Source organism: Anopheles moucheti, chromosome 2 (assembly GCF_943734755.1).
Source record: "Anopheles moucheti chromosome 2, idAnoMoucSN_F20_07, whole genome shotgun sequence".
In the NCBI taxonomy this organism is placed as follows: Eukaryota; Metazoa; Arthropoda; class Insecta; order Diptera; family Culicidae; genus Anopheles; species Anopheles moucheti.
Window position 1 is genome coordinate 102,809,406 of NC_069140.1, and position 27,160 is coordinate 102,836,565.

General features: G+C 41.8%; 2 protein-coding genes across 2 annotated transcripts in view; both read right to left on the minus strand.

Annotated features, from left to right (window-relative positions):
• Positions 1-11,317, minus strand: part of LOC128300825 (uncharacterized) — a gene marked incomplete at its 5' end in the record, with an annotated part of 43,292 nt that extends 31,975 nt beyond the window's left edge. Inside the window, one exon of the mRNA XM_053037033.1 lies at positions 11,291-11,317. Within this exon, the coding sequence (XP_052892993.1) occupies positions 11,291-11,317 (27 nt within the window). The remainder of the gene's footprint in view (positions 1-11,290) is intronic.
• The window catches only part of LOC128299573 (uncharacterized), a 309,911-nt gene continuing 292,114 nt past the window's right edge, over positions 9,364-27,160 (minus strand). The window contains exons 3-9 of the mRNA XM_053035576.1: positions 15,269-15,471; positions 15,012-15,190; positions 14,682-14,857; positions 14,363-14,576; positions 11,781-14,204; positions 11,435-11,699; positions 9,364-11,332 (exon numbers count right to left, since the gene is read on the minus strand). Of these exons, the coding sequence (XP_052891536.1) occupies positions 11,321-11,332; positions 11,435-11,699; positions 11,781-14,204; positions 14,363-14,576; positions 14,682-14,857; positions 15,012-15,190; positions 15,269-15,471 (3,473 nt within the window). The 3' untranslated portion in view covers positions 9,364-11,320. The remainder of the gene's footprint in view (positions 11,333-11,434; positions 11,700-11,780; positions 14,205-14,362; positions 14,577-14,681; positions 14,858-15,011; positions 15,191-15,268; positions 15,472-27,160) is intronic.

Consider the following 27,160-nt stretch of genomic DNA (forward strand, 5'->3'; position numbering starts at 1 on the left):
GGAGGCATATTATCTACTTGAATGTTATATAAGGTAACAATAAGGAGGTGTGGTGAGCGAAATGAGCCAAACAATTATTTTAAGAAACCCTTATGTAATTCAGCTAAAGTTCATTCTTATGTTAAAATGTTTCTTTCGAATAGACATTTGGGGGCCTTTCACATTAGATTAAAATTTTTAGTAGTTGTGTTGTGCATTTATGCTTTGTACTCAATGATGCAGTTAACCATGTGACGTTCATCTTTTCAATCTGATGATAAGATAAAGTATGGACAAATAATGCACCTAAATCCAAAATCACATCTTTGCGGTGAAAGAAAGGGGATATTAAGCAAGCTATTGGTACCACAACTTTATCAGCAGCCTGGCACGTTACTCACACTTTTATGAGTGTCGCAGAAAAATGCGCAATAGGAACAATCTGGCAACTTTCTCAGATTAGCAAAAAATGTTACTGTTCGTCTTTAGCTCTCAGATGGCTCAAATTTGTGAAACTTTCTTGCAGGAAGGAAAACCGCACTACAGTATGTCTATAAATGGTTGAAAAATGTTCTCCGTAAAAATTATGCACTACTCAAGATGATCAAGATTTGTTAGTACGACAGCATGTTTGTACGATATTCCGTGTGCACAGCTGTTACGTTCTGATGCTACATCATCTTCATTTTTATCGGAACACTTTGGCCTATGAAGGAACCCCATCAGATATTCAATCGATAGGTTAGCTAGACGCAGGTGACTTACTATCCTCGAAACTGATTCTTTAGTAGGCAAGCGATTGACCAGAGCAAGGATCAATTTTTCGATATGACGTGTAGAAAGGACAACCGATTCCATGGCAATGACAAAGCCAGCGTCGTCATCATCGTCATCCTCATCGGGTGCAAAATGGGTAATCGGCATTAAATTTGCATACATTTTACGATAAATTGAATTCGCCTTCACATATTGTGCATTCCCTGCTTTAAGGGCGAGATCTGGTAGAAGTTTAGACGAAACGTCAGTTCATTTTTTGGTCTGTGCGTGAGCGTTAGGCAAAATTCAACAGTAGCAAAATATTGACACACATATTCTATGGTCCCGCGTGTACACATTCCGTCAACGCTAGCGACTATACAGTATGCCTTATTTCCATAATTGAATTGGGCAAGAAATTGACTGCCTTCATGGGGGCAAGAAAACGATGCTGCCGAACACCTGGATGGAACCAATCAATAAAATTCACCTCGGTACACATTCACGGTGTCTGTTGGTGACCTAGTTTAAAAAGCGCAGTATAGAAATAGTAAGTGCGTCGAGCAACATCATCTGTTTGAATATTGGGGTTTTCGATATTGGAAGCACTTTAATTAACAAGGGCGCCCTCTAGTGCTCATCAACGGAATGTAGCGGTAGTAATTTGAAGTAGTCCGTACCCAGAGCACTGTTTCAAGTGTTTCGGTGTGTTGCTGATTTTGGGAACACGAGTCCCTCGCTTAGTTTGTAGCGTAGTTTTATGGTAAAACAACAGGAAGAACGCTCTGGAAACAATTCGCAACTTTCTAACGAACCTAGCTACTGTTGTGGGTGAGATACTTCCAGAAAGTCCTGAAGACTTGAACCCCCATCACAACCGTACAGAGATCTTGCAGGTTTTCGAGTGTGTTTTGAACACCCGTAGTTAGCAGTTTGTTTGAGAGCTTTTTACACTTCGTTCGTTCAAAGACCGCGCGTTCTCTTGCTTGTAGTGGAAGTGAGTGGGTTGGAAGCGCAAGGAATGGGCATGTTTTTCTGTGTGTATGCCTTAGCACTTCATAATAGCTTTAGTAGCAGCTGAAATAACTGTGTCAGAATGGGGATTTCAAATTGTGTTCCGGTTAGAGTTTCATATTTTGTATCATTCGTAGAGGAAAATCCGTAGAGAAAAAGTTAGAACTTTCGACGGAATGGAGGGTAATTCTGGAAGTGATATGTTGTGTGTTCGACTAATCGTAACTAGAAAAATCTGCAGTATGTTTCAAAACCGGTGAAATAGGTATCTTTAAAAATATAATACCTGCAGGTCATCACACGAAAGGTCCTGTTCAAAACTCCATGAGGACCAATCCTCCGTGCGCAGGACTGATTATCATGCTACGGGTAAATAACAAGAAAGCCAGAAATAAAAGTCTAGACTTTCTTGGGTTGTTATCCCGGTTAACAAGAAGAAATATATACCAGTTCAATCTCACAAATAGGAAATCAAATGAAACGGACGCACTAAAGCTGTAAGAAAACTGTAAGAACCACTCTTTTATCAATGCTTAATCAAGGACTAAAGAGTGTAAATTACATTTCGAACCTTTCATCAAAAGAAAAAAAAATACTAAACTAAGCGTACTTTTCTTAAAACGGAAATTATTCATAATTACGTTCCCAATTTAAAGAAATGTTAAGAGATTTCAATTTCAAACGATAGTAAAGACAGCTGTGTTTAAGGCAACAAAAACGTTCTATTCTGCATCCACCCTCATAGTTATTTCCCTTCGCTGGGACAGGTGTACCATGTTTCTCAGCTAAATTTGTCGCCTTACAAATGGGACGACCATTATTGTAGCCACTTTCCGTACGGCACCGGTAGGTGTCTCTAAGCAGCAGCATAACGGTAGCGGAAACGTTAATGAGGTTAATTATTTAACGTCTTTTATTTAATTATTGTGTCTGTTGGATCTCACCGTACTGCGGACGTTCCTTTTACTCTCGCTGCCCGTTTAATGATGACACAGCGCATCAGATTTAGCCATATTGTCTTTTTTTCCTTACTAGTCGGATGATTATCAACTGTGTGTTCATTTATTTCTTGCATTGGACACCATCCCCTTGTAAACGGTCGTAAAGAGTGAGCGAACAGGATGAACCTCAGTACTCTGGGCGAAAAGCGATGAAAGCAAATGCCGAACACCATTAGCAAGTCCGGCACATAATCAGGACGTGGTAACGTAACAAGAGCAGCACGGTTGGGCTGATCGTTTACCCCATCTGCTTCAGAGAGGGCTTGAAGCATCATGGAATGGTTAAAACCAACGACACGCGGCTATGCCCAAGAGTGACTGCATAATTATTGCAGACATCAGTTCCAGTAGCAAAGGTTGAAGAATTTATTTAAAAAGGAAAATCAGTTCACCCTTTTTCCTTCGCATCAACCAACATACGCCTAGCATCGGTATGAACGGAGAGCATTGAAAAGATACTTGAAAGGTGTAAAAGCATTACGGCACGTCACACTGTGCCCGGATTGCGTTCGCACTTTCTGCTATGGTACTTTCAAAAAAGGATCATGTTCAACCAGTGAGACGGGAATTCTCATTCAACTGACGCCACCATGTAAACAGATCAAAGACTTTGCAGTGAATCATCTGATGCCAAAGATTTTAAGGATAAGGATAAGTATATAAGGTGCGATGACATTGGTATTGGTGACTATTGACAAATGTGGTTCAGTGACTCTTTGAATGATTTAAGCTCTTTTTTATGTTTCGTTAAAAGGTGAGAATTTAGATGCGTTGATTATGAGATTAGCGGTTCAAAATTTGAAATAAATAAATATTTTAATAGTTTTGATTGTAAAAGAAGGAGGTTAAAAATGTTTAAGGCATTGGAGTGAAATAAATACACAATCATTTTCAGATACACAAGTAGCTTGCTCCTTAATAAATGAGTTAGTGAGCCTTTCAAGGGCTTTGTATTACTGTTACAGTGACATTTAGTAGTCAAACAAAAATAAAAAAGGATAACAATTTTAGAAGGTTTCTTATCATCACTAATTGGAATACGCATTTTTTAACCATGTCATAATTATGATATCCAATTACACTATCATTTGAGGCGAAATTACATCTTCTTCCAAGAAACTACATCCCTTTTAATCGATAAAGAGAGAAAATTTATTAATCATCTGCTCTGAAGCCAAGTAAAACAGTTTCTTCTAATCAAACCAAAACTGGCCTGGAACAGCATGGCATTATTCGTACCCATTGCTATCGCAATACGGCCGGCATCTGCTAAAGCAGCACCTTCACCTGATACATGGCCATACCCTCTAATTGCATCCTTCTACACCAGCAGGATAAAACAATTGAATTCCTAACGAGATTTCGAAGATTAACACCCGGCACCACCCGGTAGGCGAGGACAAGCAATTCTGATCAGATTAGAACGGACGTCTTAATTTACCATTTGCTTGTCCTGCTTCCTCTCTCGTTCTCTTCGCCGGTGAGATACGAGTAGTAGTTACTGCATTGCACTATAGACAATGTCGGAAAATTCCACCTTGGAGCAGGATGTCAGTGTGGGTTTCTGATAAATAGAATGAGACCATCTTGTATGAGAAGAAATTGGAAACTTTGTGCTATGAGCAGGATTATGTCAATGTTAGACAATGTATGTAAGCATTCTACCACTGAATTTTGGGAAAAAACAAAAGAATTTTGAATGTGTGGTAACATGTGCTTTGAATGAAATTAATATTTCTTTTTTCACATAGTATTCACGATTTATTTTAAATGATGTTCAATAAGAAAAAAAACATTAAGATGATTTAGTCAACTAAAGAATTTGACGTTTTGATGTTGCCTTATAACACATTATCTTCTTAATACATTTTCGGATGTTCTTTGTCCCCCGTGCGAAAAGCATCCCACCAACAGATACTATTTTGAGCTGTAGCTTTTATGCAGCTCTCAATTCCATCAGCAGTGGCTGTGATAAAACGAAGCATTACTCTGCCCAGACCAACAACCCTTCTTCAAGTCCTGTTTCCCTTTCGTAAAGGTGAGAAATTCAATTTTCTCCGTTACACATCATCAATTCCCGGCACAAATACCTGATCTTATTTCGAGTGAAATTCATTTTCTCCCCATTTCACAATTCGATTTCGTTGCATTCAATGTAAGATGAAGATGATAGCGGGAGAAGGGCGTTGAAAAGCTCAGAACCCTGCACCTGCCTGACTGCAGAATGTACTTTTTGTTCGAGTTACGTTTAGTGGAGGGTCTTTTTGGAGGGAAGCACGTAACTGCTGCTGCAGCTGCTGCTGAGTTGATAATGTGCTTCGGGTGTTCTGTTTCGCATTCGACTTTGTCATGTCCCATGAACCAGTGTGAGTGATTGAGGCGTCTCAAACCCATTGTTGGTAGATGCTGCAGTGATGCAACTTTTTCGTGACGGAAAAGTACACACACTGCGACAAAACAGTAACGGGAGCATCCCACCTTTTGTCCCATTGGTTAGGACGGAATGATGGCTTACACTGCTTTCTATCCAAAAAGGTTTTCACCTTCCGTAAAATGGTTCGCGCGTGGAAAAATGAAGGGATGTGAGTGTGTGAGTATGTTGAAAATTAAAATCGCATTTCAACGTTTTCGACAAACCGAAGCACATCGAACGGAAAATCTTTACAGCTTAACCGCTTTTCCACCTACAGCTGGGGCAGCGCAGCAGCATTGCTACAGCCCGATTTTGTTGTTCTCACGATTTGTGTTGAAACTTGAACATCATGTGAGTGGGGATGATTGGAATAGTGACAAAACAAATTGTTCGGAAAATCTTTGCTGTCGTCACGGAAACTTCTAATGGGTTGTGAGCTTTTTTGTGAAACTACTGGTAAGAAAAGTGGTGTGTGCATGAATCGCAATCGACATTCGTGTTGAATCCTGGGTAATGTTAATTTAGCTTCCGCACTTGAGCATTCAATTTCGTGCGTCAGACAAATTGAGCTTTGGAAATTGAAACTATGGAAACGTGGTGATGTGAAGTGATTTAATGTACGAGGTACAAGGCGTCTCCATCATAATCTGCATTGTAATTCTGGAGTGCAAGTTTTCAATCACCATCTACTAAACTGAAAATAGCGTTTCAACGCCAAAATAGTCTCTAGTATTAAACACTTTGTGATACAAAACTATATCACCAAATTACGTTATTTTCCCCTCTCAAGTTCAACTTTGCTGGATGGTGTTTAGGACACGTGTCACACTGATAATGGACGCACCATTACTCAGGCTTACCAAGATGATCATCCACGCCTGTGGCAAATTTAAAACATGCTCATGCAATGGATAGGCTCACAATTTATGCACACGTTGTGTTTCTTGAAGTTCCTTGTGTTTACATTGCCTGTCGAAGCCAACCATTCGTAACACACTGCAAGGTGTTGTTGGAAACCGACTGCCCGTCTATCCCGGACTAATCCATCCCAATCAACCTTGCAATCAACGTTGATTTGAACCGCCCGTGCTCCTTCTCAAAAACACACGTCCGTACATGAGTGGCGCACTATCTTGGTGCTTTGTTTCCAACACTCCAAAGCTTCCCTTGGGCTACGGTCGTGTGATGGTGTTCCAGCTGTCGATAGAGTAGGCGTAAATAAATAGCAATCGTCCCTCCACTCCGGATAATCGAACCAAGGACTACGGAAAAACGGGAGTGCCATTTTACCTCCGTTTGCATATGTAGCAACATGGGTCCGAGGCGTTACTGAGCGTAAACCTAACCGGATACGGTTGGTGAGCTTTGTTTCGAGACCGAGAGCTACCAGACGATAAGGAACGGTTGTAGCATAGGAATGATATTATTTTTTCCGTTGCTATCTAAATTTACCATTAGGCATAGCTTTTTTTCTTTCTCTACAGTTTTCCCGTACAGTTTTTGTACAAAGGGAGAGTTTGCCTGATTTTTTTGCATTTCTGGTCGAATAATTCTAGTTTTCGCATAAGCATTTGCGAATGCTCACAGCCTACACCCAAAGTGTCTGATAACGCTTTAGGAGGTGTAAATATGGTCCTTTTCAACGGCTATAAAGCAGTTTACGGACGAGTAAGCGTCAAAGAGGGCTAGGTTGATAGGCATTATCTCATTGATTGATATGAAATTTGAACTTTCCGTTTGGTTTTGCATAGATTGGTATAATTTCGTATCTTACAGTAGGTATTGAAGAAAAAATAAGTTGTGAAAAATGTTGTTGTGTTATAATAAAAAAAAACAGTTGGTGCATCACACAACGTGCTTTAAGAAACCAACACAAAGTTTTTTTAAAAAATGCGAATCAAAACTAATCACTACATCTCGTTGAAGAAGATGTCTATGCTACACAAAAAAGCACAATAATAACTACGCTTATTAATCATAATTAAGCAAACCACTACACAATCTCTGAAAAATGAAACTTTACATCTAAAGCAAGATTTATTGCTTTGTAGCGACATGCGATTCTTATACAGTGAGTAAGCAATTAATTTTAACTAAAGCGTGCAAGTTGATTAGCTGTAGATTGATATTAAAAGGCTTACCCTGCTAAGCTTTCTATTTATAGAAGCTCAGAACTTTAGGTTTTGTTTTCGGACATTTTTCCTTTTCTTTCACTTAATCCACTCCGCTGCTCAACGCCAGTGCTAATTTATGTTTAATGAAAGTGTCGTTAAACTTTATTTTTGGACTTTGCTTACATTTTCTTCATCCTTTTCCTTTCTTTACGACTGTGAGATAGCGTTATCTCACGTCTTCGTATCTTCGGTCTCTAGCTGGTTTTCCTTTTGCGTTAATTTTCTCACATTTTTTACTGTCGGAAGCCATCATTGCCAATTTGTGCATTCCGAGTAAGTGTGGAACGACGTAAAAATTAGCGCTGGGTAAAATGGTAAATGGACTGTTTTGCATATGACGTAGGGTCATTGCCCTGAACTACGCATTTACCAGATTTGGTGTATTCAGAGTTTCTGCACCCGTACATGTTAGGGGATCATCTGTATCCTATCCGTGCGTCAGTAGCCAAGTAGCAGGAGCGCTCGGTTACTCGTTTCCTTTTTTTACTCATTTGTTGCTGCTGCTCGTGTGTGTGTTTTACTTGATTTTGAATAATCCAATAAATACTCAAATAGTGATAATATAGATGCCGTTCGGTTTTACATATTTTCTATTTACATCCCTCTTCACACGTTCTTGCATACTGTCTATGAATGCACCAACAGTGCTTGTGTTTTATTTTTTGCATATAGAAGAAAATGAATGCAAATAGTTGTAAATTATCGAATAAATCTTTTGATAAAACTCTACTGAGAATAAAACATCTCAACATAAATTCAACACACACAAAAATGTCTTTAGCAAAACAGAATGGTACTTGTTTTATGTGTTGAAATGCTACTTCAATCGCTCTCAATCGCAGTGTTGCACTCCAATCTATCCTTCTCATTATTTTCCCCCATTGATGGGTGATTTAGTCTGATGAGCTTCTGATCTAACTTGGTGTAAAATTGGATAGAAAAAATGGTACATCTAAACTAAGACTTTCGTTTGCCATGGATTAAACCATGCCTCGCGTCTATTTAAAATCGTCTTGCAAAGTAACGATTTCTTTAACTCTTGACATATTCGTGGCAATACAAACTCCCGCTGACTTCCAATTGGACTACAGATTTGATTTTGAATGTATTTTTTCCCACTTCTTCTCACTCTTTCTGTCGTTTTGTTTAATCTGGGTTTTCCCTGTATAGAATATACGTGTGCATATATTCGTATAAAAAAGAAAGAACTCGAAATATACAATGGCCTTAAATCGGACCACCCTTAACACCTCCCGGGTAGAACATGCTAGCTTTTGTGTAAAACTTTCATTTCACCGCAGATGAAATCTTTGCTCTACAATGTCTGAATGGTTTATCATTTTATTGTTGGTTTTGTTTGCAACTTTGAATGTTTTCTATTCAACATTTCTCATGTGAATTATTTAAACACCCACGTACGAGTTCTCCTAACGGCAAACGGACTTGTGAAAGTTTGTAAAAATCAACATTTCACACTCCACAATCGGAACTTCGGTCAGGACGACTTTGAGCAGTAGCGTAATGTGCCTGATATTTTGGAACAGTCGGAAGTTTGTTAGTTTTGTTGTTTCGTGTTACGATAAAATTGTGCTAACTTTGGTTTACAGCAGTTTTCCGGTTCGCTTGTTCAAGTAATACTAAATGAGGGATAATTTACGTGTCACTTGCAACTGTTTGTGATAGGTTGAGATAGCGATGGTTCGGAGTATGAGTGGAAGGGTGGAGGGATATTTATATATTACAGGATAGCATGTAAATTGCTACTCTTCTAAATGAGCTCCTTACAAAATCGACATCGTTGCCGAATGTCGTCGAAGATGAAAAAAATGAATAAAGGTTCGGCATGAATCTGAAACGGGTTTCGAATAACTGAACCCATACTTGGTAGTCTTCGAACAGGAATAAAGTTTAAGGCATATTCTTTTCTTTTCATTTGTTCGAGCGAATGAGTGGTAATGTGGAGGCTTGTGGAAGATGGTGAAGAAAGGGAAAGTAGTTGATGGTTTATGAGTAGTTCAGTTGAATAATATATCAACGATTTCAGTCATTTCAGGAGTAGTATCCGATGAAAAATCATGAGTCTTTAATGTAAGAAAATTAACATTTGATGATGTAGTTATACGAGCGTGAAGGGCGGAAGGATGGATCATAATTTACGAAGCAGATGAGATGATGCAGATGTGACGTGTGAATATTTCATTTATCTACATTGCACGTTTTTTTACTTCATAAAACTGAAACTCGAGTAACGTCTATCTTTTGTTTACTGTGACAAATTCTTTTCGTTTTTCTACATATTCTTGTATGTGTTTATGCGTTTACAAATAAATCTTATTCAGATCTTTTTATTTTTGTTATTATTTTTGGCATGTTTTCTCTGTCAGTTTTTTCTCTTTCAGCTTTGAGATTGTATGCATTTTTTCCTTTTCAACTCTTTTGTGTTGTTGTCAGTTTGTTTGCATTCGTCTGTATTTACAGAATCAATCGCTTACAGCTTCAAATGAACCCTGTTTCAAAATATGTCAACTTCCAGGTTTTCTTAGCCATAGTTTACTCTTTTCTTCTTATATGCATGCAATAACAACGAAAAGCATATTCTGAACGATTCTCATATTTGAACAAATGTTGTCAACGAACAGGAAGCGTTCAAATATTGGAAAAATGTCCAATATGTCAAGACACAATCCATCTTCAATTTATCCATACAAACACACAGGTAGCAAAATCATCTCAGTATCATAAACCACTGTGTTATGTTTGTTTTAATCTTCAAAAAATATGTTTACCTACAGAAGGAATCACATGCAGCCAACGTTACGCGAAATAAAACACTGGGTTACATTTTTATCGCAATCCATCGATTGATTGTATTTTCCGTATGGACAGTTTTGTCACGAAGCTACAATCATGAGGAAAATATGTTATTTACCAACGTAAGTGTAACATTTCTTCGTTCCGATGAAGCCAGTCTATTTGCTTTCCCCGTTTTTTGGTGGCGTTCTCAACACACCCTCATCGGAAACTTATTATTGCTTCTTTCGAGAGAAGCTACTTACAAGGAAGCAATTCTTGCGCTTCATTGTTTCTATTTGGTACCATTTTCGTCTTCTCTTCCGCTGTCCGGAAATTTGGGAAGCGAAAACCCTTGGAGCGTAGGGATACTCTATTGTTTGCGCTTCATCATTGGGCAGCAGAGCAGCGAGATGACAACAGGGAAAATCGTCCTCACGGCACAAGTGCAAACATTGCACAGGTAACCCAGGAAGAAAAGACAAGAGTGATGCCTTCAAGGATCGGAAGGTTAAATAATTACAATCAAACACAGACACAGCAGCATAGACCGCCAGAAGCCAAACAACAGTGCCAACTGCAATTCATTCTTTTCCGGGTGTTTTCTTTCCGTTCCATTTCTTTTTGTTTCCTACTTCAGTTTGGCATCGTTCTGTGCCTGGGTTTGCTTGAAGTCGTAAGCGATCAATTTTTATGTCTTTTCTGTCTTTACAATGCAACTTCAGCTTTGTATGGGGAGTTTTGCTCGTTAGTTATCCAGCATAGGGGAGCATATGTGTAGGAAATTGGTATGTGTTCTACATTAGGCAGACGAGGTTGCCCAATACGCTTGGGGCTGCAAATTCCTTTAGACGAAAATATGTGGCAATTTTTTCACGAAACTAAATCTGTACAATTGCCGTTTACTCTCGCTTGAAGTTTGTAGGGGATCGGGTGAGCTTTTGATTTTCTAGTTTCCATTTACCATGTATATAGACTAACTTACAAAAACATTATTTATGCTTAGTAATGTTATTGCTTTCATTGAATGTTGTTTTGTTTTGTCGTTTTTTGTTTTTAGCTTTAATTTATGCGCTTTGTTACTGTATGATTAATCCACCTTTCAGAACTCATTTTCCGATGAGCAGTTCATCCTTAAATTAATGAAATTATTTGTACAGTACCTTAATGATGAAGTCTCCGTTGTTTTGGTTTTATGATGAGTTCTGAAACGAATCATAGAGTATTCATAAATATAGTAAATTGTCACCTATAAGTTTTCTACACATTCACGTACACCATCGAATAAATAAGTATTGCATATTTACCTTAAACATAAAATGCTGTCCCTGTGCGTCCTGCGGTGAGGTGCCACTTTGATAGCCGGGGCTAGGTGATTCGGCATTCTCTGGCACGGGCGTGATGTTGGCATAGTTGGCCGAACATGAAAGCAGTCCACGCAATTGAGACGGTGTGCCCGGAACTTTCATTGCGTCCGTACTCGCTTGTGTTAGAGACAGTATCGAGCGATCGATATTCTGATATTCTTTACCAGAGCGTGGCCTCAGCGTTGAAGTTGCTTGTCGAATGTGTCTTTTTTATGAAAACATCAGAAAATAGGGGTGTTATTGAATCGCAACGCAAAAAATAATTACAGATGTTAGTTTTGCTTACCTCATGCCTTCAGGTGTATCGGAGGAACTGTGACTAGAGAGGGAAAGTGTCTCGATGTAGTCGGACATATCGGACGTGCCACTACTGGTACTTCGTGAGTCGATGTAAGGTGCTCCAGGAACACCTGCCATTGCATCTTTAGCTTTGGGTGGACAGACGGGCACTTCTGCCTCTGCGGAGGTACTCTTTTCCGGTACGCGCACCTTTTGAAATTGGAAGGATAGCTCTCGCAATGGATCGAACGATTTGGAACGACGTGGTAAGGACGCATGGACACAGTTTTGTGTCGGTAGTACGTGCCGCTGATGACGTCTCGCAGACATGGCGGTCGTAAGTGGAAGCTCAAAGTCAGTGAAATCGGTACCACGTTGTCGTAACGATCCAGTAGACACACCAGAATCATTTGAACTCGAGCTATCTCGGTTCTGTGCCTTACAGGGTACACTTTCTGATCGCCGTATGTAAACTGACTGCGAGGCTTGGCTCGAGGCAGGGTTAGTCGATGCAGACAGATCGTCTTCAGGTTCGGCCACTGTCGCCGTCTTGTCACTGGACTCCATTTCTTGATGTACGCATGGAGATGAAGATCGTCGGAGAGCCGTCGTTGAGCCTGGAGTAGGTGTCTTGCGTAATAGCGTCTCCGTACTTGGAGAAGCCGTCCCACTTAGTGGACTTTCAACCTCTTCACCCTCCGCGTCCAAGAAGCGGGAAGATTCGGCGGACGCCGAACGTTTTCGAGGGGACAGTCGCTTTTCTGCAGCACATGTCGGTAATAGGTCGCTACTATCCATGAGCTGCTTTCGGGCATACGGACTGGCAAGAGTGGCCCGCAGCATCGCACTGCCCGGAACGCATGATTCGTCATCTATCCGCTTCCGACTGCGATCCACTGCTGGTCCGGATAGACTCGGGTTGCTTGCCGATTTTTCACCGATGATACGGCTCATACGTTGCTTCAGAAGGTCCGATTTTGAGGGAAGAGGAGGAGCAGTGGGAGATACGTTTCCGTCAATCGGTTCGGAGCCACCGGTGCCTAATGGAGCAGCTGGAGTCATTGGAATATAACCAGGGAATTTGGACTTTTTGTTCCCCGGTTCCATCATCATGTAGTTTTCCTGCTTATCTTCAGTCGATATTTGTTCACCACTTTCTGGCCGATTAGTTTCCTCAGTATCAGGTGTTTTTGCACTCGGATGTCCACACTTGTGACAGACTCGAGGTTCTTCCTCATCACTGGGAGCACCTGCTAGACAGAGCCCTGCTCGTTGCAACACCTCTTTGGAATTTTCGTAGTTCTCTAGAGATCTTTCGAATTCAAGATTCGCGTAGTTGGCTGTGGCCTCAGGTTTGATTTCCACGTCTTCGTAGTTATCGTAACAGCTGGCAGGAAGCTGCTTGGGGCCGCTAGCCTGTGGCTGAGTCATGAGCGGTTCATCACACGCGCACGCCACCTGCTCCAGCTTTTTTCGGATCTTTTTCGTCATATCTACGGTCGCATAAATGGCACCACCACCATCACCCGTACCACTGGCATCCATGACGGGCATCTTACCCTCACCGCTCAGCTTTACCTTGTTCACCTGAACGGTCGTGTTTTCGATACCATTTCCACGTTTACACAGCGGCAGAGAGATCCAATTATCTGCCCATGACATCACACGATGACAGGTACAGTCAACTCGGTCGAGTCCCTTCATCGATGGTTGCATCGGTGGCTCTCCGCTATTACCACCCGACAGACAACTGCATACTGCTTTGGTTAGTGACATGGGCATGTCGTAGTTACCGTAACTACTACCACCATCCACCACATCTTTGCCTTCCTTTGCCAGGTACTCTTGTATTTTTTTCGGCGTATCGTAATTCTCGCCCGGTGTGCAAGCTGAGGATGAACCTTCAATAGCGATTGGGGTTTTCGGCACATCGTAATTTTCATACGGACCGACACTATGCTGTGGCTGTTGTGGGGTCTTACCGCTGGACATGCTAATGGCGGTATGCAAGGGAGCCGTTATGTGTAGTGAAATGTCCCTCGGTTTCGGAGGACGACACGGTACCGAGGGACAGCTACAACTGCAAGGAGACGTCGACCGAAGATGGTGACTGCAAATGAGCGCCGTCTGTTGGCTTGGAGCCTTTTCATACCAGCTCGATTCGCCAGCACCACATGTCTGTCGGGGGATAGAGTACTCGGAGTTGTTGCTGCTGCCGTGTGAGCAGAGGGACATCCGATCGAGGGCTAGTTGTGGCGCCGGAAGCTTGTGAGTTTGGTTGATGTGATTGTTGTGCTCGGTTAACATATGCCATGCTGGAAGCGGAGCGACAGCACCAGGTGTTCCCGTAATGGTGGAGCTGCGTGACATTGAAGGTGCTCCCAGCTTCGAAATGCAACTCATACAACGCTCAAGATTAGCCACCGTGTTCCTGTGCAAACGACAAATTATGGCATTTATGATAATGAACATTAGCATTGATTGTCAGATTGGCTTTTCAAACGAAACTTTTGTATGGAAATAAATGCTTCCATGGTCAGGAGAGTATTCAAACTACAAAGAAAATTAGAGCCGTCCAAACATACTTACCTTGGAAATGAGTCTAAATCGTTGATGCTGTCATGACACTCGGAAACGGAAGCCGTATCACCACAACCATAGTTACTGTCTAGATCGCGCGATTCGGTTGATGGCCAGTACGAGTTTCGACACGTGCAGCTTGAGTTTTCGATATGCACTGTACATATTTCGTCGTTGTAGTTTGTCGAGCGAGATTCCGCACCCTTGCGTGGACTGTCGAGCGCTGATAAGCGTGAACGAAAACATAAAACATTGAGAATTATCATTATGAGCAAAGAAAGTATTGTATGAGGGAATTGAAAACAAAACAAGAGATAAATCTACTTACCTGTATTTTTTCTCGCTGAGGCTCGCTTTTTACTGGCAAGCTTACCCTGTGATGCCAGCTTAAAAGTATGCGTTATCTCCTCGCCCAAATCTGTTACGAAGACATATAGTCCTTCGCCTTTCCCACAACTCGATCCGCCTTCAAAGCAAAACCGATTGTCCACCACACCGTATCGTCTGTAGGTAAAATGGAATGATCAATATTGAAAACGTTATCGTTGATCAGATTTGATGCTATCCCACGACGTTGTTGATGCAATGCAACATAATTAAACGCAAGCAGCATAGCAAATGATGTCATAATTTAAGCAAATAAATAAATAGTAATCACCTTAAATGCTCAATTTGCCATAACCCTGTCAACCGAGGAGGGACGCCCGTGGTGAGGCAGAACCGATGGTCCTGGATGTGCATTCGGGCGGGTCCGGTGGATAGTTTCGCTTTCGGTGGTGCCGATGAAACCAGAACCAGGTACTGGAGATCATCCCCGAGGTTGTTAGATATTTTTACCTAAAGAAATTCATATTACAAAAGAGGAACGTTATACGATTGCCAAACAATAACAAACACACCGCTGCCCGAACGTACCTGCCATTGTATCAGTCTTTCGCGGGTATCGAATGCCAGGACGACGATCACATCCTGGCAGATGATTGCTATCGTGTTGGACTCCTTGTCCAGCGTGAAGCCTGACTCCACGCCGAGAAAATGCTGTAGCGAGAGCGATGCCTTTGTTTGGCCATTTTTGTAGCGATCTTTCGAGTCGCGGTATAACTGCAGATGAAGGCAATCTGAAGGTAGACGAAACAAAATGCAAGACGGCAAAAAACAAGTATTAGTACAAGCTGTATTGACTCGATGCGCACTGGGACGGAATCAAACACAAACACGAACTAACTACGTTGATTGCTTCAGGGGTTGCTTTTGTGCCAGCAAGGAAAGCGGGGCGAAGAAGATATCCGGATAACGTGCACAACATTGCACATACACCAACTCAACACTCTGAACACGTTCTCTCTGCAACTGAAAGCCTTCGGTACGCGCGCTGACTGCCCCGAAGCGATGCGAGATCCTTTGAGCTTTGTGTCTGGAGGTTTCCTCCTATCGTTAGACATAATTTCCTATGCTTCCCTTTGCGTCAGCACATTCAATTCGCGTGCGTGTTTTGGAAGCGTAGCCTGCCCTCTGGGGAAGTAAGTGGGTTGTGTACGTGCACCAAAAGTCCCGGCGAGGAACTTTCGGGTTCTACCCGTAGGCTTCGATAGAAGATGCTGACGCTTCCCCCATAAAGTAACAATTAACTTCCGTCATATTCAATCAAAAATGAAAATTACTTTACACCAAGCGTGACGCGAAGATCAATCGATGAAAACGGAACCGCAAAACCATACTTCTTCGCTAGTGAGGTTGATTGACAGGCGAGATATTATATCCGTGTGGCTAATTCTCATCCTCCTATGCTTAAATCATACCTAGCTTTGGAAGATGAGAATGGTACACTAAGCTTAGTTGCTATTTCAGCTCGCCGGTCACAGCCGGAAATTCTGCTGTCTGTTTTTGTCCCTCCGCAGCAATCATTTTACCCACCCTCTACACCTTTGGTGTTTAACAATGTTGCCTGGTTGGCATTATGACCGATTTGGACACACACTTCCATAGTGTGTTTCATTACTCTCGTTAAGCTCTTGTTAGCGATCACAGCGGACGAATGGTCTTGTGGTTCTGGGTTGCATTCCCCGGGTTGCATGCTTTGCATAGGTCATCGTTGTGAAATCACACGTATGTAGTTCGCCTTTTGGCATCGAAGAGTGAGGCTGTGCATTCCAAGGGCTTATGCGAATGTTGGTGTGAGGTAGAAGCTTGCACGGAATTCTAGGAATGAAGAGATCCGCACAGTATCACCACCTTCACGGGATGCTGATGGCACGCCCTACACGTCCAGCTTACTGCAATAGGAGCATGTACATTATTGCGCCAGTGTTCAATTCCACAACACACCACAATTATAATCATCATCATCAGTATGGTGTACAGTGGGACGGAAACATTGGCCGTTGGTAGAGCAGCACGGAATCTTGTCGCTTTGTACTTGTGAACCTGTGGTGCAAATGAAGCCATTCCTGCAGGCTCAAACTGTTTGCAGGACTCCGTCTGTGTAGTGTGACGTTTAGTGTATGTTTTATGGGACCTTCAGGCAGTTTCCCGGAGTGCATGACCTCGAGATCCTGGTTCTGGGCCACCGTCGTCCAAAAAGGATTGGAACAGAAAAGAACAACAATCACGGTTAACCTTTGCTCTCATTAAGCGCTGGAAATGGAAAATCACCCGCGGGATGTTTTTGGAATGCTTTTTTGCCAGCAATTGTGATTGTAGAATTTTGGGTTTTCAACCCGAAAATGCATCCGGTAAGCGACAAGAGTATCCTTTTGTACAACGCAACATGAACCGGGAACGATTCGGTACTGTTTACGCACCGTTATCAATTTGTTATCATTATCATCATTTATCATCTTCCCTGGAAGCGGTCAGCCGACGTTCATTCTAGCCAGTAGCATTCACCCAGCAAGCCAGCCTTTGCAGAGACTTTTTGTATTCCAAAGCGGAGTTTCGACGGGTCTGGATAGTAAAAAAGCAAAAAGACCTCGCAAAACAGCATCACCGTCGCAAATGAAAACAGTTGAGGTTGGAGATATTTTTTATCACGGTTAACAGCGTGAACTTTAAGCGAAGCTTTCGTTTTTCAGTTTTGAAACTACTTTCGCACAAAAAAAAACAGAACGCCATGTGGCGGAAAAACGTTTACCCATCGCTCGATCTGTTGGGTGGAAAGAAGTTCAAACAAACCGGGAAGTGTTTTGTCCCTCAGGGCTGTAAAGGACCTGGGACCTACTTGAGAAGGCATCTAAATAAAGAAAAAAAACCCGAAGTTCGTTCGTTGAACCTGGGGAGAGTAGTGGGTTGTTGTGACGGTCGGAAGTTGTAGCAGATGTTTTTCTCCCGAAGATAATCAATTTTCCGGCCATCAGTATTGTGGTTTTTGTCGAGGCTGTTGATTTTAAGAAGTTCGATCGCTCGAGGTGATTTCGTTTCTTGCTCTGCTGATAAAGGGACGAAGTCTGTCGTTTGCTCGAGTGGAATACGGTTGGTAGATGATGGATAAAAACAGCAACGAGGACAAATGATACTTTTGAATTATTGGGCAATGATGCTTGCATTGAGCTTGCGGAAATTGTAAAGTGCCTGCCAAAAAACTAATATCTTTTTAAATCTTTTTATCTAAAGCATTCCTAATAAAAATGTATAATTTGCATCTGGTAAACCATTCCGCAATTCCTCTAACTTTTATTATTAAATTTCCTGTCAGTTGCATGATGGCGTGCCTTTTTACTCTGAGGATTATTTAATTTTCCGTGCAAAAGAAAACAATTTTATCTCTTCTTTTTGGCCACAATTTTCAACACGGTTTGGTTTTTAATTTTGCTGCCTGAATGCAGCTGTCACCTTAAGCAATAGTCCTTAGAACTTATTTCCATTACGGTGCAGTTCTGTCGCTGCTTAATATTCTCCCTTTCGCGTAGCCGTTGAATAACATTCCTAATTGAATGTCGTCTGTACCACCCACTTCTGTCGCTACTTTTCCAGGTGGTGGCATGCACGTGGTAGCGTCACACCTTTGATGGCAAAACATTCACTCTGTTCCAGAAAAATGCTAATTTCTCTCTCTTTTTGTTGCTTCCCAAGGAGGGTGGTAAGCGAATGTTTCCTCATTTTACTTTGGGGTGTATGCAGGAATGGTACGTAAACAGTGGACAACTTTTTTGGACAATCGGCTTGATGACAATTACGTAGCCGTTGGTCTCTTTTTTAATTTTAATTCTCCCATCCGTTGGTCAACCATCCATAATGAAGAACTTTAACGACATGGATCTCCCTTTGGTTAGCTCATGAGAAAAATGGCAGCCCGTCGTTACTCATTTCATTCCGGAGACACCATAAATCCAATTAAATTGATTGTTAAACTTTTAGCAACTATTAGCTGTCGGGAGAACAAGGCTGAGTCCGCTTGAGTCCTATAACACGGAAATGGTGACGAAGTTTCTGCCAACGTTTGAGGTTTTCCTAGCCCCAGGTCTCAACCGGAAACGTCCCTGCACAAAAAGTTTCGTCTGGCCAAGCGTGACAGAGAGCAAATTACAAACAATAAAATGCTGATGATGGAGGACGGGCCACTACGCCGTCCACCCAATGGGCACACCGGCAATCAGAGTAGAAATGTTGAAGGGAGAACAGAACGGATTACGTACATGAATTATTTATTGGAACGGTTTTCTGTCGGTATTTTTATTCTTTATACCATGTACCCGAACCGTGTATTTGACCCTAAAAAAAAGTAACTTGAGGCTGTCGAATTTTAAAAATTTATTTCCAACGCCACCCCAAATTGCTTAACGTGCCTTTTAAGCATATGCGAAGAGAACACAGTACCGTTGGTGAGTACGCTGATGGATTGAATACGTCCCATAAGCTGCGTGTTTAAATTCATCGCACCATTTATCGTAGGACAAATGAAGCAATTGAAAAGGTTTAAACACACATTTATCACGTGGATAGTGTACATGATCGTCGTCCTTTTCAGCATGTCATAATTTGATCGTCATTATCGGGTGCGGTTAAATTTTCTCGCAGGAAAACTGAGGATTATTAACAATACATAACATTTCATACAATGTTTACTGTTCAGCACGTGGTCTGCACAAGCCAGGATCGATATAAAATCCCATCGGGATCTTTTTTCGCACGAATGACTAAAATTGTATATCAAAATTGAACATCAAAAAAATGTTTTGAAAGTGTTTGGAGAAAAGAAAAAAAAAGGAAAACCATCTTAGATATGAGTATTTTTACGAAGTGAAATATATTTTTATCCAAAAACCTTGTGTAGTTTAGTGTGAGAGCATTTGTATGCATTTTATGTTTAATGAAATTAGGACGATCACACTTCTGTGACAGGAAGCTCATTAAAATAGTATCAACCTCCCAACGCAACAGAAGGCATAAGGACGGGAAATTTTTTTCATTAAATTTAATGGATTTCAGCGATAGAGTAAAGATTTTAAAACGTCGATAAAAGCCCGAAGAAATTGCACTAGTAATCAGCATGACTAGGAAGACATTATGCTTTCTGTCGGGACGGGAAAATTTCGCGTATCCTCACTGCATTCATCAGCAAGAAAACAAGAACAAGAAGCAAGACCCGGGGAAGCTCGCGTTGAGATGTGATGTGTTTTTAGATTAAACACGTTTTGTGGTAGCTGATCTTGTCGCAAAAGGCACACCTGGTACGTATGGGTGTGTGTATGTAGGGTTTTAGCTTCCAAAAACAGCGAATCAGCGAATACTTCTTCCGAATGATTTCTCTACCATTGCCGCAGCACACCGAAAGGCTCGTAAGGGATGCAGTTTTAATACCTGTGCTGCTCTAGTCCGTAAATCTCGTTTTCGTACGGAAGCCAATCCTTTTACCAGAGACACGAGGAACACACACACACACTAGGCACACGTACAGATAGCGTTTTTCCTCGTGGAGCACACATACAACGACTGGTAGCAGCGGTTGGTTGGGAAAATGTACGTCTCCAAATTCCCATTAAGGGGACACTCACGGATGCACGGGCTGAAGAGATAAATCGCACCCGAGAAAATAACTGATGTCGCCTTAATTATTGTGCGCAACCGTTCGAGCTGTTTTCCGGTAGGATGCATTCCGCATTTATGAGGAAAAGCCGTTTTCCCCGGCAGTCACCATATACACACGCAAACGACATCAACACACAGTCGATGTTGCGGTGTCGGTTGTGGTGATTATCCGTTGCTCTATCCGAGCTCCGGGGACGAAGGAAATTAAAAGTAAAACTAATTAAATTAATTGAAACTATCAACTTGCCTGTGCATGTGGCGGTGAGAACAAAGAGTAAAAACCGTTGGCTGGAGCCATTTTTTTCGCTGTTTCTGTGCGAGTTTTACTTCTTCACAAGAGATACGCGCTGAATCCGTGGGTCACAAATTGCGCTAGCCCAAGGAGTGATGACAAAAATGCGGCAAAAATGTCAACTCTCCAATGATGACAAATGATCGCTTGAACCGTTCGAGTTTTCTCGTATGCGGTGTGAAAGTGAAAAATAGTTTTCCATCGAACTTCTTCGAGAAATAGTGCAAATTCGCTTCCACCGACGGTCACTAGAAGGATTGTACGGTCGGTAGAGGAAGAAAGCGAGTTCCAGCGAGTTCAAACAATTCCATTTCCCAGTGTTCTGTTTGCAGTGCCAGGGCACTCTGTTGGTTACTGGTACTTCTACTGCCATTTCCGGGGACTTTCGCATTCCGTTGGTAATGCAAATTTCATAGCCCTGTCTAGACGCCTCAAACCTGGTGTACGGGTTGGTTGGTTTCTTTTGGACGGAAAATTGAACGACAAATGTTTACTCTGAAAGCAATCCCTTTGGCAAGAGGCTTTTGCTTTGCTCCTGACTGGAAAGGATCGCTCACCCACTCGATGCCAATCGATTGCAATCGTTTGTGGACCATTCGAAGCAATCGGAGATGATAGTTTGATAAAAAAAAACTGTCGATACTAGGGTTGAGCGATTTTCTTGTGATTGCTTTTCCTACGTAGATGGAAGCGAAAGATCTGCTCTGGTAAGTCATCATTGCCTGACAAGGTGATTAGTTTCTTCGTATTGTTTTCCTTTGTCCTCGTGTTGAGCAGATCGATGATTGCCAAGTGGTTTTTATCTCGCAATTATCATTTCAGTTCTAATAAATGAAATCAATACAACATTGCGATGATGATCATGTGAGAGTGATTGCATTGAATGTTATTGTAAATGGTTGATTTTTTTGGGAAAAAATTACTCTGCAGCATACAGCATTAGCAAACAAGATATCAGAGAACTTTTAGAAACAATATGAAAAACAAGTTAAAATTATTTTGTACTAAATTATCTTGCACGTAGTTTTTCGCTCTGGGTACAGCTTTGTTGGTGGCTATTCCACAGATCAAAGGGGAGTATTTCACTTCAATTACAAGAAAAAAAAAACCATGATAGTCAGGGTTTTCAAGCAATCTTAAAAGGGTAGATCATTAATTACCGTCACTTTTTCGTATGCTTTTCTTTCGGAGAAGAGCTTTGTTTCTTTTCTTTTCTTTCATAATTTGAGTTCTTTTTGTTCTTTAGTATATTCTTAGCCATTCAGTCAATCGTGTCCTGTTTGTAGATATTGCACAAGAAGAAGGAATCCAAATATTTGCCAAAAGGATTATCATTAACCGGAAGGTCGTTTATGTCGGAACCCCACCAAACACACCCCATTTCGATATTCACTTGGTGTTGGATTACAGTAAGACAGGGGAAGAATTTGTTCGATATTCGTTCCAGCATCTTCCAGCAGCGGAATCGGATATTGAATCATACCTCAAGAAGACAGGATTGAATTCCAAAAAGCAGAGTTAAGTACAGGTTGACAAAACCTTGACAATCGCCGGAACGCAAGAAGAATTGAGGCTACCGGTGATTAATTTTCGCTGCCATCCATAGAACTCCTTCTGCCGTTTATAACCGTTCTACGAGGAACAATGAAATGTCACCAAGAAAAGGAACCAGGAAAGACATCTCAAAGAAGCTGTGAAGGAAGTGAATCATAGTGCAAAACTGTAGTTTGCCTTCACCCGCGCGCTGCAACGCTTTTTATAGTGTTGAAGTTCACAATCATACGTATCTCTCGACGATACGGTACCTCATGGCACTAGGAAATAATTTCACCGTCATTGTGTTTTATGAAAATATCAGACATTCTGCATAGTCATTTGTAAAATATGATTGGGAAGGAGCCAGTACAACTTCATTCAGCTGTTGTCAGGCAAAAAACTATGCTTCTTTCTTCCTGCTTCCTATGAACCACAGTTCTCGCAAGATTTCAGAACACTTCCATGTTAAAATGAACCGATTAGGTTCGCTCATAGTGAAAATAACCAAGACTCTTTAAAATAGCCTAATTTTAGATATGTATCAGAACTAAACATAGATATTAAATTGCTTACACAAAAATATCTATGCCTATTCTTGGTAAACTTCAAATATAAAATATTTACAGTGAGGAAAATCATTCACTTCAGGAAAGATTCCGGACTCCATGGTTGTCTCTTTTGTCGTTTCGAGCATATTGCCGCTCAGTAATCTATTCAATAATTTACCCACCACTTCCAAAGAGAGGTCCTTACGCTCTGGTTTGGGGTTGATTGATTTCTTCAAGAATGCCCGAAAGGCTTGTTGATTGATTTCGGCCATTTTCATCGAGTGGAGCTTTCTCCACAAAAGCGAGAACGATGCTGTCGCTGCTGCTACTGCCAGAGAAACAAGAACCAGCGTCCGAGAAGTGATTGAAAAATGTGGTCCAATCAAGGCATAACTTATGTGTTTGCTTAACATAAAACCCCTCAGGCTCGGTTACCAGCAACACAGAGCAGATGTCCACCGAAGCGTTTGATTGAAGAAGTCCTCCTGTATACCCCCTACCTAGTACCATCGTCTTGCACGTCACAAGAGCGCTTGCTCAGGGACTTTGCCTTCCAAAATTGTGCTTCATAGTTGCTTATGGGAAATTTCAGAGCTGAAGTGACCAACCGGTGGAAAAGGAACCACTTTTGCACCAGCACAGAAATAATTTCATGCAGGTTCTTTTCTGAGCAGCAATGCCAACAATGAATAATTGCATGATAATCACCGTCCATCGTACGCGTCACTCAATGGTCTCGGTATGAGACTTTCGAACATGGTATACGATGCTGTAGGAAAATTCACATCTCAAACACGGTCCTTTGGCCCGTGGGAAAATCAGTCTTATTGAGGTCTGTGTGGCACAAGGTGTGTGTGTGAGGGCGAGAAACCTCTAACAATGATTCAGGACAAATGCGAAAGTCACCTGGGTATACATACTTTCCTACGTGGAAAGGTACAGGAATTCGAACATTAGCACAGGAGCAACTTTTAGCCAACAGGATCACACTCCGTGGCAACCGAGTTAAGACGCAAAAGGTTAGGTAAGCCTCTAATCGGTTGACTGACCAATGTTCGATGTAGTACGTGATATCCATGTAAGTTCCAACGTCTCAATCTCACCACCTGGGGTTTTGCTCCTCACGGCATTTCGGTGGTCAAGAGCTGTTCAGAGCTTTTACCGTAAATCAAATATATTTCAAGCGTTAAAACGTCTCGCTTCTCTGAATGGTTTCTGAGAGGGTATGGTGTAAGCAAAACCTTTACCGAACGTTCCTACGTCCCAAATAGGGGCGAGATCGGACCTACACCCGTGCCAGGTTTTGCAGTTGTGTGCGGTCGAAGGGTACAGGGTACACAACACGACAACCCTCCTAAAGCTCGAGTGCCAACGGTGAGGTACGGTCGGAACCATGTATGCCGTCCAGTTCTGTCAATTTGAATCACGTACGGTTAACAACTTCAATTTTCGACATTTACTGGTAGTACGCATTTTAAACCCAACATTTCTGCTTTTCTTTGTCTTGCTTCCTGAACCTACATTGAAGGATATGATACCAGGAGGGACCGAAAGGAGTTCAAATCAGAAAGAAGTCCTCCAGGGATTCCTATCGGATTATAAATGATAGGAATGAGACAATGACCTTAGGTACAATTAGACAGTAAAGAATTTTATTTAATGATCGCAAAATGCGGTTTACTCTAAGGGATTTTTGTAACAGTTGGCAGTGTTTATCAAAAAAAAATTCTAATTCAAATACTAGCATAACGGTTAAGGTTATAACGTTATGAAATGATTCGTTTTGTATGAACGTGAATGGATCACTGGAGCTACACTTTAAAGAAGATGATCCGACTAGTAATTCACAGCAAAACTAATCCTCTCCCAGAATCGATTCACATACCAAGCTCACCTCGGGCCATTAACACATGCGGGCTGTTTCATAGGTTCGACAATGGTGACGTTCTTTTTTCTTTTATTTTTACAATCCCTTCGTTTCATTCCGTTTGCTCTTCCCGAAGATTCCCGAACTCTTCTCCACCCCGTTCATTATGTCACTCTTAATTCCCTGAGGGTATCAGTGGGACCGCCTTGTCCACAAGGTTGAAAGTGAAAATGAAACACATTCGTTTGCGAATTCACTGCAGCCACTGCCAGCAGTCGAGACATAGAATCAAACAGAAAACGGGAAAACACTGCATTAGGCAGACACGGCCCCCGGTCCTGTCCCGGTGAGTCTGCATACATAGGGGTAATTAAGCTGACGATGATGGTTTTCTTTTTCGTTACCACCAGAAAAAGGGGGTAAATTAAAGCCACACCCACGATCACGAGACTGGCGACCGGATCGTCCCGGAAATGTGCTCGCCGAACCGCCGCCGCATAAAAGTGCATGCCGAGGTGAAATCGATTTTTGTCCTTTCCGTACTACGGCGTGCCCTTTTCATTTGAACTCTCGTTTTACAGAGTGGCGAGAAACGTGAACGAGGAAATAGATTTCTCATCATCACGGTACATACACCTCGGGCGATGAGCATTTAAAAAAGGAATGGACCTTTTTCACCTTATGGCGATGTGTCCAAGGCCACACACGGGTCCAGTGCTCTTGCCACGGTCGGATGCACTACTATCCATTCTTCGCATACTTGTTTGATTATGTTTATTTTGCTGATCAGCAGGGAAGGACGCTTTCTTGTCTGGTATACTGAAGGGAAAGGAAGAGGAAGGACGTGCCGGGAATGGTTGATAGGATAAAAGGATTAACGCCGCAGGCTAGTGGCTCCGGCAAATTATTTATTTTACTCGAGTAAGAGTGTTTTCTTACATTCTAAAGAGGGCGCTCGACAAACAGCCGAACTTGTGTTCAAGTCTGTCCTATGGAACTGGAGCGCATCGCACACATGGATGTTTATATTGAACTCGGATTAGACTTAGGATAAATAATAGGTTCATCTGTTTGATTTCGGCATATTATCATTCTTTTTGACTACAAATCTTTTCGTTTCGTTGGGGCGGCCCGGTGGCATGATGGTAGCGGAGCCGGTCTTCACACGAACGGACCGGACCAAAATCCCATCCGGACCACAATCCCCCGTAGCAAGGACTGACTATCCGGCTACGTGGTAAAATAAGTTGATACGGCCAGGCCGTTCTAACGAAAAAAAAAAAAAATCTTTTCGTTGGGATATAATGCTTTAAAAAAGGATTTTATTTTCTATTTTTAAAATACTTCGATGGTATTAAAACGGTACACATGGTTTATTGAATTTCATATAAGACGTTTTACAGTATTTATAAGCAATTCATGATTTTTGTTGTACCAAACAATCCGTACACGAAACGAAAAGCGATCTAAATCATTCAACAGGATGGGAAGGCCACTCCCAGTGGGCAAATTGTGTGCCAAGAAAGTAGCCGCGCATTTTCTTATTCGAGCGAAGACTATCACACCCAAAAACCACTGATGCACTCTTGCAATAAATATTGTTTTCCGGCACGGAGAATTTTGCTCCGGCGCTTTTCCCGCCCTGACGAGCGCACACATTATCGGGGTCAGTACGCAATCGGAAATGGATTTCCGTGGTTGGTGCGGTCGGTACATGAAAGATTTACATCGGTATGCGCTTTCCTCGGATGAGCCAAGAAGACTAAAAAGGATGAGCCAACAGCAAACGAAAAGGATGGAATGGAACTTTGCCAAAAAGTGAAATGTACCAATCCGTACAATTATTTCGCCACGGAAGTGCACGGTAAGTGTGCGTCGTGCCGAGCGCTCGCCGTTATCGACGAGGAACAAACAAACAAAGGAGGAAGTAGTCAAGAAGAGCAATGGTGATGCTTTGAACGGTAAAAAATACACTCAAGACAGTGCCAGCGATGAGTGGTGAATTATAGACTTTATTCCCGGTTTGCTTGGAACAGGGCTGGACGAGCTCCAATAGCTAACGAACCGAAAACTGTTGAAAAGCGTTCTGGGTGGGAACATATTTTTTCCACATTTGGCACCCAAAATGGATATGAGTGTCGGAAAACAAAAGGGATTGTCTGTAGGAAACGGCAGAGAAAATCCTGGAAAGAGCACAAACCAAACACGGACCATCGTGCAGAAAGTTATGGAAAGAGTTGAGAACACAGAAAAGCAAGAAAAGCTTCTTCAGCTCTGTGTTTGAAAAATCTCTTAAGTTAGTTTTTGCTCGTGCAAAGAACATGAAGTTGACCGTATCTTCGACCAAGGCACGGTGAAATGAAAGATCAGAACAGATTGGCCAAGTCGATAAATGCATTATCGCGTGCGAACAAAATGCAATCATTTCATTAAACACTCATCTTTCTTATTGACCGTTAGTTGAGCGAAGGGAAACGCTGATCATTGTGGTGTGGCAATAGAGATTTTCTTCTTCTTTTACCATACAATTTCAGCGAATA